Raw genomic sequence first — 14,952 nt, forward strand, 5'->3', positions numbered from 1 at the left:
ATAATAAACTGTGTTTACTTAAAACATTCTTCAGGACCTCTTCTGTGTTTGATGAAATCCACCGGGTGTCACAGTACCATACTTTCAGTTGAAAACATTAGGAGGCCATTTTGTTCTGCTATATAAGTATATCTATGGGATGCCATTTAGATAATATCTTTTTGCTCGCAAACCCATGCACTGCCCAGGAGTAGATTGTCGTAAATGAACCATATTTGCCATATTTAGCAACATCAAAATTGTTTCCTAAGTGTGTACAGTATGGATCAATGTGATTTCAGCATGTGTGCATTTTTTGTTTGCATGTGTACGAGTATTGATATGAGCAAGCCTGTGTGTGTGAGTGTGCATGCGTGCATGTGTGTGTGTGAGAGAGAGAGAGAGAGAGAGAGAGAGAGAGTGAAAGTTTGAGAGAGTGAGTATGGGTTGGGGGTACCTGACTCTGAATATGTATCCTTGTGCATGCATGCATATGTGCATGTATGTGTGTATATGTGTGCACTTGTGTGTGTTTCTGTGCTTTTGGTAATGTGAGTGTTCGAGAGGTTGCAAGCTGTGATGATGCTTATCTCCACACAGAAACAGGACGTGTGTGGGAACCTGACCCTGCAGCACCATATGCTGGAGCCGGTGCAGCGAATCCCACGGTATGAGCTGCTGCTCAAGGACTACCTGAAGAAACTGCCTGAGGATGCGCTGGACAGGAAGGACGCAGAGAGTGAGTCTGCTCTGGCCAATAAGCACTGCTGCATTAAACTAACTGTGCAATCTCTGCTGCATGTAGCTAGCTCCTTGTCCAATTAGCACTGCTACCTGAAACGTCCTATCTAATCAGTGCAACTGCGTAAAACTGTCTGTCCAGTCAGCAGTGCTGCATGTAATCTGCTGCCTGATCAGCACTGCTGCCAGAAGATGCCATAAAATCATTAATGCTGCAAACTTTAGGGGTGTCACCTACTTAGTCTTAAAATAAGAATTATTTTAGTATCACTTTCAATATTTACTAAAGATTTCAACATTTTTCAACATGAATTATTCCAACCCTTAAACGTACTCAGAAACCGTAAATTTTCTTTCTTTACACATTCCCCTTGATTGAAATTAGTACTATACTGTGCACGGTTGTTTCTTTTTTATACTTCTATCCCTATATTTAGAGTCTTCTGCTTCATTTGAATTGGTTTCCTGTCTATTTAGGCCATCATGTCTGTTTTGTCTGCCTAGTTCTTCTTTCTGAACAGGTTGTAGTTCCTCCATGGTTGAAACCATTGACTGTGAAGCACAGTCTATAGGTGACACCTTATTTTTGCAAGTCAATGGATGTTTTGGTGCAAGGGTTTTCGGTTGTTTTGCCTGTATAATTGAGGGTTGCCTGATTACTTTAGGGAAATGGTTTAATCTCTGTTCTGCCTATTTTCTGTATGGCTGCAGCTGTGGGAAAACTCATTTTTTTATGAGCTGTCCTGTTGAACAGTGTTATCAACAGTGTTTTTAATAGACCTTTCAGTTTCATTATAGTTTAAATATACCTCCATCAACTCAGCCTTGGGTACTTGTAAATTTTAGTCTGTTTCCTACTGTCTGTATTTGTAGACCCTACAAAGGTAAACGTAGCCTTGTAGTCAAACCAAAACCTTGTCGTAATGCTATATTTTTTGCCTTATCATAAGTCAAGCTTGCCTTTGGTATCTTTTCTTTGTGAGGAAATCGTAAGTAAGCTTTTTAATCAAGTTTAGCCATATCAATTAGCCCATTATCTTGATACTGATATGCGATTTGTTGCCAGTATGAAGACTTTTCACTTTTTTAAAAGCCGATACTGATGTACTGGCACATAATTACTGTGCTTTCTGCAGCAGTCCATCTTGTAGAGTATTCTTGGGCATCATGTGCTTGATGTTGTGAAATGTGTAAAATGGATCCTGTGCTTTCTCTATTACAGAGGCCCTGGAGCTCATCTCCACTGCAGCCAACCACTCCAATGCTGCCATTAGGAAAATGGTGAGCCAAGAGGACCTCACCTTTGCCTGGACCTGTTCTGCCTTCCATTTCCCCTATAATGACTCTCTGTCTCTCTCTTCTTCTTGCTTTTGCTCTGCCCATATTTATGGCTCTCTGAAATTCTCTCTCTTTCTCCTCATATTTTTTCTGTGCCTGGCATGAGGTCAGGCTGTTCCATGTACACGCTGTTCTCTGAAGGAGGGACATGTCTGCGCAGCTTGTTTATTTCCGTATGACTTTGCATTGTAATGTCAACTGGCCTTCATAGTGTGCACATTCTGAAAGTGTGTAAAAATGTCGGTTTTTTCAGCGCAGAGGCCCTCGTTACTCGTCACAGAGTGTGTTTCTGCTGGCAGCTCACAGGGCAGGAAGTGCAGTTTCCTGTTTCAGACAATGCAGCAGAACGATGGCTGTCTCAAAATTGGCCCTGCTCCCCTATTAACACGTCCCAGTTTCTCTCTGCTGATTATTAGGGATTACTGAAGGCCTCCATGTCAAATACTATTGACTACCTCTTTCTTAATGTAACAGATTTTATGTCGTCTGCTGTTCATTTATGCGGTTGCAGTCACTGCTTTAAGAGGATCTCAGCTGCTTTTTAAAAATAATGATGCCAAATTCTCTCCTGGCTGGAGAGCGGACTGCCTTCTCTCATATCTCATAAAAGGCTGATGTATTTTTCAGGAGAAGATGCACAAGCTTCTGGAGGTATACGAGAGACTCGGGGGAGAGGAGGACATTGTGAATCCAGCCAACGAGCTCATTAAAGAGGGCCACATCAAGAAGATGTCAGCCAAGAACGGCACAGCCCAGGACAGATATCTGTATCTGGTGAGCGCTAAGGAGCCCCGCCCGGCCGAGACAGCCCCAGTGTCAAGCTTCACTTCATTAAAGTTGATGTGTTTCATGTGGCTCGTGCTCCACCTCTCTCTGCCACGTCTGAACTGTACAGCTTTTTGTGAGTGAGTGCCTTGGATATTTCAGTCGGTAGAGTAAGGCTTCTGTTGTTTATTTGTTTTACTGCCAGTGTGTCAGGGACACTGTAGTTTACAGCACAGCTGACATCCCCGTTTGCTGGTTCCTGTCAGATAATGTGGGGGTTTCTGGAAGGTGCTCTTTGTGTCAGAATTAATGGATTGCAGACAGCCTTTCCTCGTGCGGTGTCCAGTATCTGTGCGTGTTCGCCTGTTTGGTTTCGCAGAGCCACTCTGACGATGTGGTCTGAACCTAGCCTCGGTGTGTTCCTTCTCCCTCACAGTTCAACAACATGGTGCTGTACTGTATGCCAAAGCTGAGGCTGATGGGACAGAAGTTCAGTGTGAGAGAGAGGATTGACATCGCTGGCATGGAGGTGATCACCCTGCCTTATTAATGAGCCTCTTCACACTCTCAGTACTGTCATGTTTACAGTATACTTACTCACTTTACACTATTTACAGTGGTTTTTCAGAACTTCCTTCTTCACACAGTCTTGTTTTGGCTAAAATGTTTGCTTTTTTGCTTAACAATTTAGGTCCAAGAAAAAGTTAAGCACAACTTGCCTCATACGTTTGCAATCATCGGGAAACAAAGGTCGCTTGAATTACAGGCCAGGTAGGAACAGAATTCAACCACAACCGTCTGTAGTGTGGGCTGCTGAAGGCCCAAGCATGTGTTTATGGGAATTGTGCTGGTAGAATGTAGCCAGCAAGTTGGCAGTATGTAGGCAAAACAAGGAAGAGTAGTCTTATGACTTATCACATGACTAACCATGCAGTCCAAGATAGCTTAGCTTTGTTGCTACTAAGACATTTGATCATTCATGATTTCCACTTGGTGAGTCAAGATTCTCATTGAACTGCTGCGGGGGAGGGAGGTGGAGGTCATTGTACCGTGTCTGAAGAAATGCATGCATGCACAAAAAAAATGCTCAAAATATAAAGTGGTTGCTGATGTTAATGGTAAAGGAGTCTGCTAAGACTTGTTTTGTTTTAATAGGGTTTGTACTTGCAGCACAGATTGAATGCATCAGAACTTAATGAAGGATATCTTCACATTTTTCAAGTATGTTCTAAATCCTCTTGCTTTGTAGGACTGAAGAGGAAAAGGGAGATTGGATTCAGGTAAAAAAAAATAATAATAATTTGCCTCATACTTCTCCACAGAGTAATGACGCACTTTGCTCAGTGAAAGGCATTATCACATTTCTGTAAAACTGTGGCATTGAGGAGAGAGGGCTCGTTGGTTCGAGGAAATGGAATAAAGAGGGGATTGAGAATTCTGGAGCAGGCTGGGTTGGAATGCAGAGGCTGGAGAGATTGGGGAGAGCCTGCCCGCCCTTCAGCTTCTCCTCCGTACTGAGGGACAGACAATGGCGCCTGCTGCCGTCGGTCGCGGGGGTTCGGGGAGGGTGCGGGAGAGACCCGCCGGCTGTCCCCGGGGCAGAGCGCTCATCAATGCCCCTCTTTGTCCCGCGGTGCGCCGTTTAGGCCGTGAAAGGCGGGCGACCGCGGCCCTCTCTCCGGGCACTGCCGCTGGCGCACGTTCAGCAGAGCGTACGCTCCGGCGCCAGGCTGGGCTCGGCCTGGCACCGCCTGAGCACTTTGATTAAGAGCGGGACAAAAAAAAAGCCATATCAATGATGAGGTGTCTTGGCTGCTGGTGTATTCAGGTTCACAAAGTAGCATTGCTGTTTAGCCGTCACCAACAGTATCAGTTTTGTTGTAAGAATAGCAACTGGCAGGTTTTATGGACCTGTCAGTATTTCCTGCATTGTCCCCGGACATTGAAGATGAAGCAGTAATAATAATTATAATCATAATAATCATCAATATCATTGTTATTATTGATAATGATGATGATGCTGATTACGATCAGGATGGTGATTTAGCAGATCCACCTGCAGCAAAGAGCTAGTTGTTCACATTAGTGTGTGATCAGCGGAACCAGTGCAATACATGTGTGTGGGGAAGAAACTGATTGAGATGCCGTACATGCAGAGAGGGAGGGACGGTGACAGTCCGGCAGGTGTTTGGGGGGGAGGCCTCATCCTTATTTCTTATTCTGACAGGTAATCCTGGCCACCATTGAGAGGCACAAACAAAACAGCGAGACGTTCAACAAGGCCTTTAACAGCTCCTTCTCACGGGATGAGGACCAGCTGCCCGAGTCTCCGGTAAGGCTCGAACTCCGAGAGCGTGGGCCGGTGGGCTGTGATGTCATTGCATGTTGCCAAGTATCATGTGCCACCAGGCCAGCTAGCACACGACCGTGCACACGTTTCCAATCAGTCAGTGGACCTGCAGCCTGTTTTTCCAACATTTTCTAATATTTCATTCAAAGTATACTTTACAGTACACTATATTTTGTCAGAAATACACAATTTGACTATATTGTTTCTAAAGCAGTTAATAATTATCTGGTGAATGAGCTTCTACCTCACACCACAGAATCATATTTAGTTGTGAAGTTCAGATAGTGCTGCCAATACTAATAATGCAAATTTTGGTGCCTGAGTTTCAAATGGCACCACATCTGTCTTAATATCAACAATAGAAATGCCTCAGTCACCTAATAATTATGCGGTAATTAATGGTAATTAATTAGAGGCATCTTCATCGGAGCCTGTGTTTGTGGTGCGCTTCAGTTGTGAAGGGAGTTATTTTAAAGAATTCCTCTGTCTGGTTTTGTGGGTCTCGGATTCATGAGCCTCCCAGCTGCAGCTCTTTGTCTTTGGGTGCCAGAGCGTGGTGCTCAGATGGAAAACATTTCTGAAAGTATAAAGGCTAGACGGGACCACCTGACAGCCTGACCGTTGCCTGCCTCGGCACACGGTGAATAGAGCCGGTCTGGCACAGTCATGAGAGACTCTGCTGCTTTTTCCCAGGCGACTGTGACCTAAGAGGGAAAGCACAGCACATGTAAATATCTCTCATGGATCTGTTTTGACCTACTTAAGCTAAACTAGACTTGGCCAAGGGCCACAATGCAGAGGATGTATCAGTGACTTTTTTTCCACTGGATTACTACTGCCATCTGCTGTGCACTATCCAAACCTGCAGCCCTTTACAAGTACTTCATTTTAACTGAGACATGGATGTGATGGAATAGGTCTTTGGTTGTCCTGATGGAAACTGGAACCATTTGCAAATATTTTGTTGGGCATGCAAAGCTTTTTCAAATAGCCTTTAAGTTGTTTGTGAAAACTTCCTCCCCCCCCCCCCCCACTGCAGTATTGATTTCAGATCAGTGCATACTGTTTGCTGTGTCACTGCACCCTCATACGCTTAAAGCTGTAGGAAAACTTTTACCCCATGCACTGATCCTGGACCAGTTTTTTTTATTTTCTTTCCAAAATTGTTTGGCTTAGTCCTAGGCCTGAATCCAGGCCAATTGTCCGGGGGCTGTAACTGGAAAGCAACTGAAAGACATCTGCTTGGTGTGTCTGGCTCAACAATTTCCATGTGTCACTCTTTTACCAAGGAGTGTCAGTTTTATATCAAGTTATACCGGCTGCCCTAAAGGTAGCGTGTAGGTTGACCTTTGTGTTGTTCTCAGCTATGAAAACTAAATTAACTAAATTTAACTTCATTTAATATTTTCAGCATGAAATTGGCTGACTTTTCCTGGAGTCACCCTACTTTTAGAAGTGAAATATGTATATATATTTTTAAATAAAATCTGTACACCATCAGGGTACAAAAATTGTCTTACGGGTCTTTTTTCAGCCCTGCAATAATGAAATTAAAAGTCATAATCAAAATTAGTCCCCACACACTATTACAGGAGAAAATGAAGTTATGATGTGTATTGTAGTAAAAAAAAGTGGTGTAGACTGAACAAAGTCTCTCTGAACTGTGATGTAGGAAAGCAGTTATTCACCAATAACTGTATTGTTAAACTGTATTGTTATTTTATATTCACCAATAGCTATATTGTTATTATATTCTGTGTTGTAGTATTGATTAGTGACAGGTGGTTTCTATGGGAAAAATATTGATTTAGGGGTTTAAGTTCAGTGAGGAGGCTTTATCCTGGGGGGTCCAGCGTGGCTGGGTCTTTTTGGACTCTGTGGACACGGTGTGCATACACAATATGAAGAATCCACAGGGGTTAAATATAGATGGGTTTTTCAGAAAGCAGTAGTAAGTGACCTTGGATGCATTGAGTGACTCGTGCATGGCGTACACATGCGCTCTGACCTTATGCTCCTTACTGCAGGGACCCTGGAGCAATGTGTCCGTAGACTCAGATGGAGGCATACACGAGCGCGTAAGTCTCGAATCACTCATCTGATTCACAATGTGCATTGTTCCTTGACAACAAGCAAATGACCTCCGTCTAATTTGTATGTCAGCGTCGCTGTGCTAATTGTAGCATTCATAATGGGAGTGCTTATTGATTTAGCATATCAAAAGAATGTCAGCGCTAGCTATTATGAAGCTGCCACTGTGGAGCGGTTAGGTGCTTCAGCTTGTTGAGTCACATGACACAAGTCCTCATTTCACGGTTGCATCTTGTTGATTATCTTCAAAATCAGAATTGAGCATGAATGGGCTTCTTTTTTTTTTTTTTGTTGCATATGCTATATTTGCACTGAAAGGTTAAGTTTCGGGGAACATGGTAAAGGATGTTAACTGAATATTAACAGCCTCGTTCCCCTGTCAGCACCCACAATTCGTCTCTCACTATGGGCTCTGGCTATCGGGCCTCTCCAGGCGGTATCGATCCCCTGGGTGCGCCCGAGAAGGCTGTTTGATGTCCGGCCAGCGCTGCCAGAGTGAGCCATGATGGTGGACTGCTGATGAGCTCAGCACAGCTCTGCGCTGGCCTCCTGCCCAAATGTGCCCCACCCTCTTACTAAAGTTCTGCTGCCCTCTTCAGCTTGAGGAAACTTTCATCTTATTCTTCAACTTTTTTTTGCACTAGTTACAATAGAGTTGATGAGGTGTTTCCCAGGTCAGTCTGTGTAAATGACACAGCGCTCTGCGTATGCATGCTGTAGGAAAAGGTCATTTTGAACAGAGAGCTCAGAATTCAAGGATAGTAATCTTGTTACAGTGAGCGTCTCAAGAAATCCATAGTCTGTCTAGGACTATGGGTCTCGGTTCTGTCTTCAGCCTCTCTGTGACTGTGGGTCTGTGTCTTATCTGTCTGTCACTCTGACATTACACTGGTACCTGCTGTTTGACAGCCCTGGCCACCAGCGCACTGACTAACTGCAGTAATTAGCCGTGCGCAGAAACACAGCCGTTCTGTTCTGTGTTTGCTAAGTTGCAGGCACTCGTGATTAATCAGCCCTGGTTGTGTCTGCCATGTTCCCTTTCAGAAGAGCTCCAGGAAGAAGGAGCAGACGTGTAAAGTCTGCAACGAGAGCTTCCACTCAATCACCAAGCGCCGGCACCACTGCAAGGCCTGCGGGGCGGTGAGAGCGGGGCGGGGCGGGGCGGGAGGGGTCAGGCCGGGGCCACGGTGTGGGCGCAGGCCAGGGCAGAAAGGGGAAGGGCAGGGCGGGGTGGGGGAATAACTCGGGTGGGGCAGGGTGAGGTCTGGACCACTTCTAGGTCTGTGGAGAAATGGGAATCAGGCGAGGCACTTAACGTGTTTACGTTTCAGGAGTGTGCTTAAAAGGGTTGCTTCAGTTGGCCCAGTCGGTTTATGTGTGTGATGAATGATGCTCTGACATCCTGTTGGCTTTACAATGGCTGGTTTAGGTGTGTTCCGCTCCAAAGCAGCTTATACAATGATGTCATGCTGCTGGAAGTTGTACATGGTTGATACTGTACTATTTCCTAAGCCACATGTAACCTGAGAATTGGTGCGCTGAAAGAAAGAATTAAACAAGTCTCAGCACGATGTAAGAACTGATACTGTATTTATAATTGTGAACAAATGAAGGTGCTCATATGTACAGCCTCTGGAAGCATAATGTCTCTGTACGAGCTGCTATGGAGTTGTATGAAGTGTGTTTTAGACTACAAAGCCCTAAATGCCCCTATACCAGTCAACTGGTTGTCCGAAACGTCTTGAAGTATTTTGAATATTTTTCATCACAACTAACTAGGCCAAAACAAACTGGGCCAATTTAAAACATACATTAAATCTAAAATATATATTTTTTTAAACCCTTGAAAGTGAACTGTGCCTCCAAAATGATGTACTGCGTGATACACAGCTGTGCAAGTGTTGTTGTGTGTTTGTCTGCTGTATTTACCCTCGTGAAAGGGCTTAACCTCAGTGCCCTGCGTGCTGAGTCGTGCAGTGGGGTGGGGGGGGCTGGAAGCTTGCTTTGGTTGTGGGGAGGGGTGAGCTGCTCAGTGAATGACATTGTTTAAAGGGGAGGGGCTGACCCACTGTGTTTTCCTTGGCAGGCAATCTGTGGGAAATGCTCAGAGACAAAGATCTCGGATAACAAGACCAGCCGCGTGTGCCGGGACTGTTTCGCCGGGATGGGGGGCCAGGGGCCGGAGGGGCCGGGGGCCGCGGGGGAGCCGAGGAAGAGAGCCGCGGTGGAGGTGAGGGAGGCCCGGAGCTGGAGCAGGGGCCGGATCTGAGGCGGCTCTGCTGCTTCCGGATCAGGAGAGCTCTCTCAGAAACAGCTGAGCCCTTTGAGCTGCGCTTGGCACTGGGAGGAGCTTTCTGTGCCAGGTTCTGGAGAGCATCACAATGCAGTTTGTCATCGCAGGCTGACAGAGCTGAGGAAAGCCCCAGGGGAGCCCTCCCTCCTCCGGGCCCTGCGCACATGCCGTCAGACCCAGGAGTCCAGTAGAGGTGGCCAGAGACCTGCCTGTGAGAGAGAGAGGCAGCGAGTGCGTGAGGCAGGGATGGGTGTAGCACAGACAGGGATGGTTGTAGCACAGACAGGGATGGGTGTAGCACAGACAGGGATGGGTGTAGTACAGACAGGGATGGGTGTAGCACATGTAGAGATGTAGAGGCGAGGCCAGAAGCTGCTGCTGACTCATCCCCAGATACTCTGTGATGATTTCAGTTATGTGACACTGATCACACACCCCTTGCATTTAGTCAGCCTGGGTGTACTGTGGAGTTTGAATGTCTTGAACTACCTCTCCCTTTCCTGTGCAAGGAGAGCCGAGAAGCAGAAAGCAGTCCGAGGATTTATTTCAGTTTCGGTGCGAAAGTGAGAGAGAGAACAAAGAGAATTAATAATTCAGTTCAATTCAGTTCAATTAAATTTTATTTGCAAAGCACTTTTTACATATTAAAGAATATTAAAGAAATCTTGCCAAAAAACCAGGCCTGAACCCCCCAAAAAGCGAGCAGTTGAAGTTTTTAAAAAATCCCCTGCGGGAAGAAAAAATCACTCAAATGGTGGCGAGAAAAATCTCCCCAATGGGAAGAAATCTACAGTTCGTCCACCGCTGGCCGGCCCAGTGTAATGGTGAAGGTAGAATGAATTGTAACAGAAATGTAATGAGGGATCTGTCACAGCAAACGATAAAACTCGAGGAGATGTTAAATCTGCAAGGGCGAGTTTGACAGCAAACATAATTTGAGGTCATTGATGACATTATTCAGGACTCCTCTAGCATGTTCAGTTTGCCCAGGACTCTTCATTTCCCAGGGGAGGGGAGGGGGGGGGCAGATTGAGAGAGGGAGACGTCTCCTCGGTGACATCTCAGGGTTTACGGGCCGCACGATGCCATTGGACGCCGGGGCGGGCGGATGCGGTGTGATAAATCGCCGTGACTTACTGCAACCCAGCGGCCAAGAGTAATGCAGTAATCATATTCCCCCCTAAACACATTGCGCCAAAAGCAAAATGGCAGGCGTTATACGAGATATTACATCTCTTTATTCAAGCCACACGGCTGTGGTGAAGGGCATGGCTCATCAATGCCACTTCACACATATGTAAATACAAATAGTCCACAGCCGGGACAACGTCTGGATATCCTGTGCAAACCGTAGCTGGGGCACTATTACACTGTGCATTAATGCTTCTCGGGCGCAGCCAATCGCGGCTCTCCGCAGCCTGCCGCACGCCACAGCACACTGTCACGCAGATCTGTACACGACACGCCTGCTGTCGCCCGTCGCTCGAACAGGTGTGCGGTGCGGGTGACTGTGATGTGCCAGTAATTCTCGGCTTGGATAGGCCTGTCTTGTCGGTAAGGAGTGCAGTGTGGGTAAAATGAGGGTTTATGAGGCGCCTGCGGAGCTGTCAGCTCGCTGATGCCTCAGCGTTCGCCGTCTGCGCCGCCGTCGTTTCAGGCTCCAGTGGCGGGGCGCGGCGGCGGCCTAATCCTGTTACGCTAATGTGTCTGAGCGCCGCCGTGTGCGGCGCGGGGAGACGGTTAATGACACGTCCCCGGCTGCTCGTCCCCCGCTGCTCATCCCCGGCTGCTCGTCCCCAGCCCGCTCCACACCCCATAAACTCTCACATGCATTCATTTATTCCTCAGACATCCGGTGGAGTTCAGCTTCTATCAGGCTATCAAAAAACTGTGTAAACAGAAATGGGAGGAAGTTGCTGTGGAAGGGCATAACCGTGACATTTTGTGGAATGGGTCTTTGCTTTGAGCCTAAATAATAAATGAAATTGAACCAAGTTTTAATCTTAGAACCTGCACGTGAACACTACCACCCTCAGCCTTGTCATTTTGTCCATGTATGTGAAAATTAAACTGCTAATTGAGGTTAGTGACATGCTGAAATTATATACTTTCCATGTTGCGTTGTTTTAATGGATGCGCAGTAAAGAGAAGGAAAGAGAACAGAGATTTTGATGCAGTCCCACAGTCTGCTTGGGTTGGTCTGTCGACAGAAATGCAGTGCCAGGAAATAGACACATGGGTGAGCTATTTCACAAAGAGTGCTGATGCTGACTCAAAAAATGCGAAATGTCCTTCTGTATTATATTTAGCATGGCACTAGAAAACGATTCAATTTCGCTGTTGTTAAAATCATCTTTATTCCCCCTCTTCCAATAAACGCGCAGAAACAGAACTCCCTGGGAACAGAAAACTGCCTCTTCTGCAGCTATCTCCACGTCCAGGAGAAGGGGAGGAGCTGGGCCAAAGCCTGGGCCGCGGTCACCAAGACTGAGCCGTTGGTCCTCTACCTGCAGACTAGCGGTCAGGTAAGGTGCCCCCTGCTCTCCTCTGTGATCTCAGCTCCCGCCGTCTGCCTCCTGTCTGCACCAGTGGAATTGGGTCAGAGGATTTGGCTCTCTAGGTTTGAGTCCGTGTTCTATAGGTGCATTACGAAGCTTTATCGTCCCCCCTCCCCCCTCGTGTGGTAATGCGCTGAGGTCCTTCTGCTTTGCACAAACTAACGCACCGGAGAAGAGTTTGGCCTTTCTCCGACAAAAACAAGTCCTGCAGCTCTGGGGTTTGTCTTCTCTCTGTTTCGCAAACTCTTTAACACACGGACTCACTAGCCTATTACCAGGAGAGCTGCTCGGCGCTGATGTGCGTGATATGTCTTTCCAGCCGTGACTGCAGCGATATAGCTCTCCGGCGAGCTCATTATTAATAGTGCTGCTGCTATAGTCTCTGGAGGCACGCACCATCAAACTAAAAAAAGGCATTCAGCATCCTGCACTGACAGATTCAGATTAATGAGCATCAGATTAACATTGTCGGATTACAAATTCTCACAAACGTGCGCATCAATCTCTGGCCTTTGAGGATGTTCAGAAAATCTACACCAGACTATATGATGGTTAACCTTATTGGTTGTTTCACAGTAGTTTACATTGGATAGTTCTGTGGCAAATTTTGTGATTTATGTATATAGGTTGATTTTTAAATGCCTTTTCCACACTACTGCTAATTGAACAAATTATTAGACTGGTTTCAGTAATGGTTTTTATTTGATGGTAGATGATGTTAACTGTCTGACTGATGTTGGTTTCTGGAGAAATTATTAACGGAAGGTTGGTTTCAAACGGAATGCATATTGGATAGCAGATACTGGTTTTAAGTTTGAGTTTTATGTCATTTAGATGGTGGTGGCCTTTAGGAATATCGTTTATTAGACAGGTTTTGGTTTTGCAGTGGTAATTAGATGCGGGTTGGCTGCAGGAATGGTGCTGATTGGAGGGTTGTTGTGATTCCTCAGGAGGGGCGTGGAGCCCGGGCCATCCCCTTGCTTGGGTGCGAGGTGAGCCTGCCTGCGGAGAAGCAGGAGATGAGGAACGTCTTCAAGCTGAGCCACTCCCAGCAAGTGCTCCTGTTCAGTGCCCAGGACTGCGATCTGCTGACCAAGTGGATGGAGGTCCTCACCAGGGCGTCCAGGGGGGAGGCTCCCGCAGAGACGCCAGTCTGTCCAGCTGAGTTCAGAAAGAGCCAATAGCACAGTGCCGCTGAGGCCTTCGGACCCTCTGCCGCCCCTGTCCCCGCCCCCGCCCTGTGTACAGCACACATTACTTGAATTCACTTTACCTTGGCACTTTTTTTGTTTTTCCTCTTAAGGGACTCCTCCCCTCTGACCCCCCCCCCCCCCCCCCATCATATTTGTATTTGTGGTTTTATATATATAATTGTTCTCTGCTGTTTGTGGAGGAAAATCTTCTGAATCCTTTTTTGTATTATAGCATAAGATAACGTAGAAGGCATTCATTAAACTGTGGTTTTTATTTGTTTTTCGCCCTTCTTCTCAGTTACCTGTACATTGTGCAACCGTTTGGTGAAGCATTAACTCATGCCTGTGTTTTTGCTCATGCGTGTTTCAGTATTGACTGTAAGTGGCTAAAGCTCTGCGTGTCCCGCCCCCTGTCCCACCCCAGTCATCTCAGTGGCTGCTCTGTGAAGAATGTACAGTGTGAATAGTGTGTCATTAGGAACTGAAACTCCATTTTAAGTTATGATATGTGAAAGTTTGTGGCTGGCCACTGGATGCTCCCTCTGACACACCCCGACCCCGCCCCCTCTCTGCGTGACACCCCCTCTGAATTAAGGGAGGCTCATTCATTTACCATGGCTACTGCACCCTGAGGTATGGTCTACTGGTCCAGTGATTTAAAACCCATAGCAATGACAAGTACTGTACATCACAAACCCATGCCCCAGTAATAAGAACAGTCTAGGTGTAGAGGATCTACTGTACCTGCATGGTAATCCACGTATTTATGTGCCGTCCTTTCAAGCGGACTGGTTTGGATTCTTGTTCTGAATTGAATTGTTGTAGAAAATGGACAGATTCAGTATTACATGTCTAACCAGGACCATGCACATGGAAAAGCATACAGTGCAAGCATATCATTAATGCAAATAAAGACAGATGGTTCACAAAAGGCAATATTTTATTATATTTATTCTTTTTAGTGTTTTCTTTTGGGAAAGTATTTTTTTTGTATTTAATACACTTTCATGTGTAATTTGTCCTTCACATAACTAATCAAGATACAAACTTTAAAGCTAGACAATTTTTTTTTAAAAGATCAGAACGATTGACCTAGCATTTCAGCTAATATCCTCATTCTCTGCCCTAATTTCATTTATAGTTCCTCCAGATCAGGAGAACATTGTGTCATATATGTACTTGAAACGTAACATTTTGGATAAAGAAAAAAACAGGAAAATTTCCCAGAAGATTCTGCACAGACTAATCATTCATCATAAGTACAATTGGTATAATCAATTGCCTTTGAGCACTGTAGCAATGAATCTGGGAGATTAATCAACTAAAGCCCTGATTAGTGATTAAGCCACTAAAAATCAACAGATTTGTGAGTCATTATTTGGGACGTCTTTCATGCTAAACACTTGAGCTCACTGAATGTGGAAGTGCTCATGGCATGGTAAGTGCTGATGCTGTCAGGAGCTGTGTGGATATCAACAGGACGTATCCACATTTTACCTTTCGGGCCATGGCTCACAGTATTTATGGAGGGAAATTCACCATGCATTAACTACCGAGGTAATTTGATTTTAAAAAACAAATGAAAAAATACGTCATGTGCATACATCACATCTTCATCTGCAACAGATTTCCCCCATCCATCTT

General features: G+C 45.7%; 1 protein-coding gene across 2 annotated transcripts in view; it reads left to right on the top strand.

Moving 5' to 3' along the window:
- The window catches only part of fgd (faciogenital dysplasia), a 54,181-nt gene extending 39,942 nt beyond the window's left edge, over positions 1 to 14,239 (top strand). For both annotated transcript variants that reach the window (XM_064298307.1, XM_064298310.1), the window contains 12 exons: positions 580 to 718; positions 1,943 to 2,001; positions 2,686 to 2,832; positions 3,260 to 3,352; positions 3,515 to 3,594; positions 4,073 to 4,103; positions 5,051 to 5,155; positions 7,201 to 7,251; positions 8,309 to 8,404; positions 9,351 to 9,494; positions 11,942 to 12,082; positions 13,066 to 14,239. In XM_064298307.1, the coding sequence (XP_064154377.1) occupies positions 580 to 718; positions 1,943 to 2,001; positions 2,686 to 2,832; positions 3,260 to 3,352; positions 3,515 to 3,594; positions 4,073 to 4,103; positions 5,051 to 5,155; positions 7,201 to 7,251; positions 8,309 to 8,404; positions 9,351 to 9,494; positions 11,942 to 12,082; positions 13,066 to 13,299 (1,320 nt within the window). In that variant the 3' untranslated portion in view covers positions 13,300 to 14,239. The remainder of the gene's footprint in view (positions 1 to 579; positions 719 to 1,942; positions 2,002 to 2,685; positions 2,833 to 3,259; positions 3,353 to 3,514; positions 3,595 to 4,072; positions 4,104 to 5,050; positions 5,156 to 7,200; positions 7,252 to 8,308; positions 8,405 to 9,350; positions 9,495 to 11,941; positions 12,083 to 13,065) is intronic.
- Positions 14,240 to 14,952: the final 713 nt, after the last annotated feature.

Source organism: Anguilla rostrata, chromosome 11 (genome assembly GCF_018555375.3).
Source record: "Anguilla rostrata isolate EN2019 chromosome 11, ASM1855537v3, whole genome shotgun sequence".
NCBI lineage: Eukaryota > Metazoa > Chordata > Actinopteri > Anguilliformes > Anguillidae > Anguilla > Anguilla rostrata.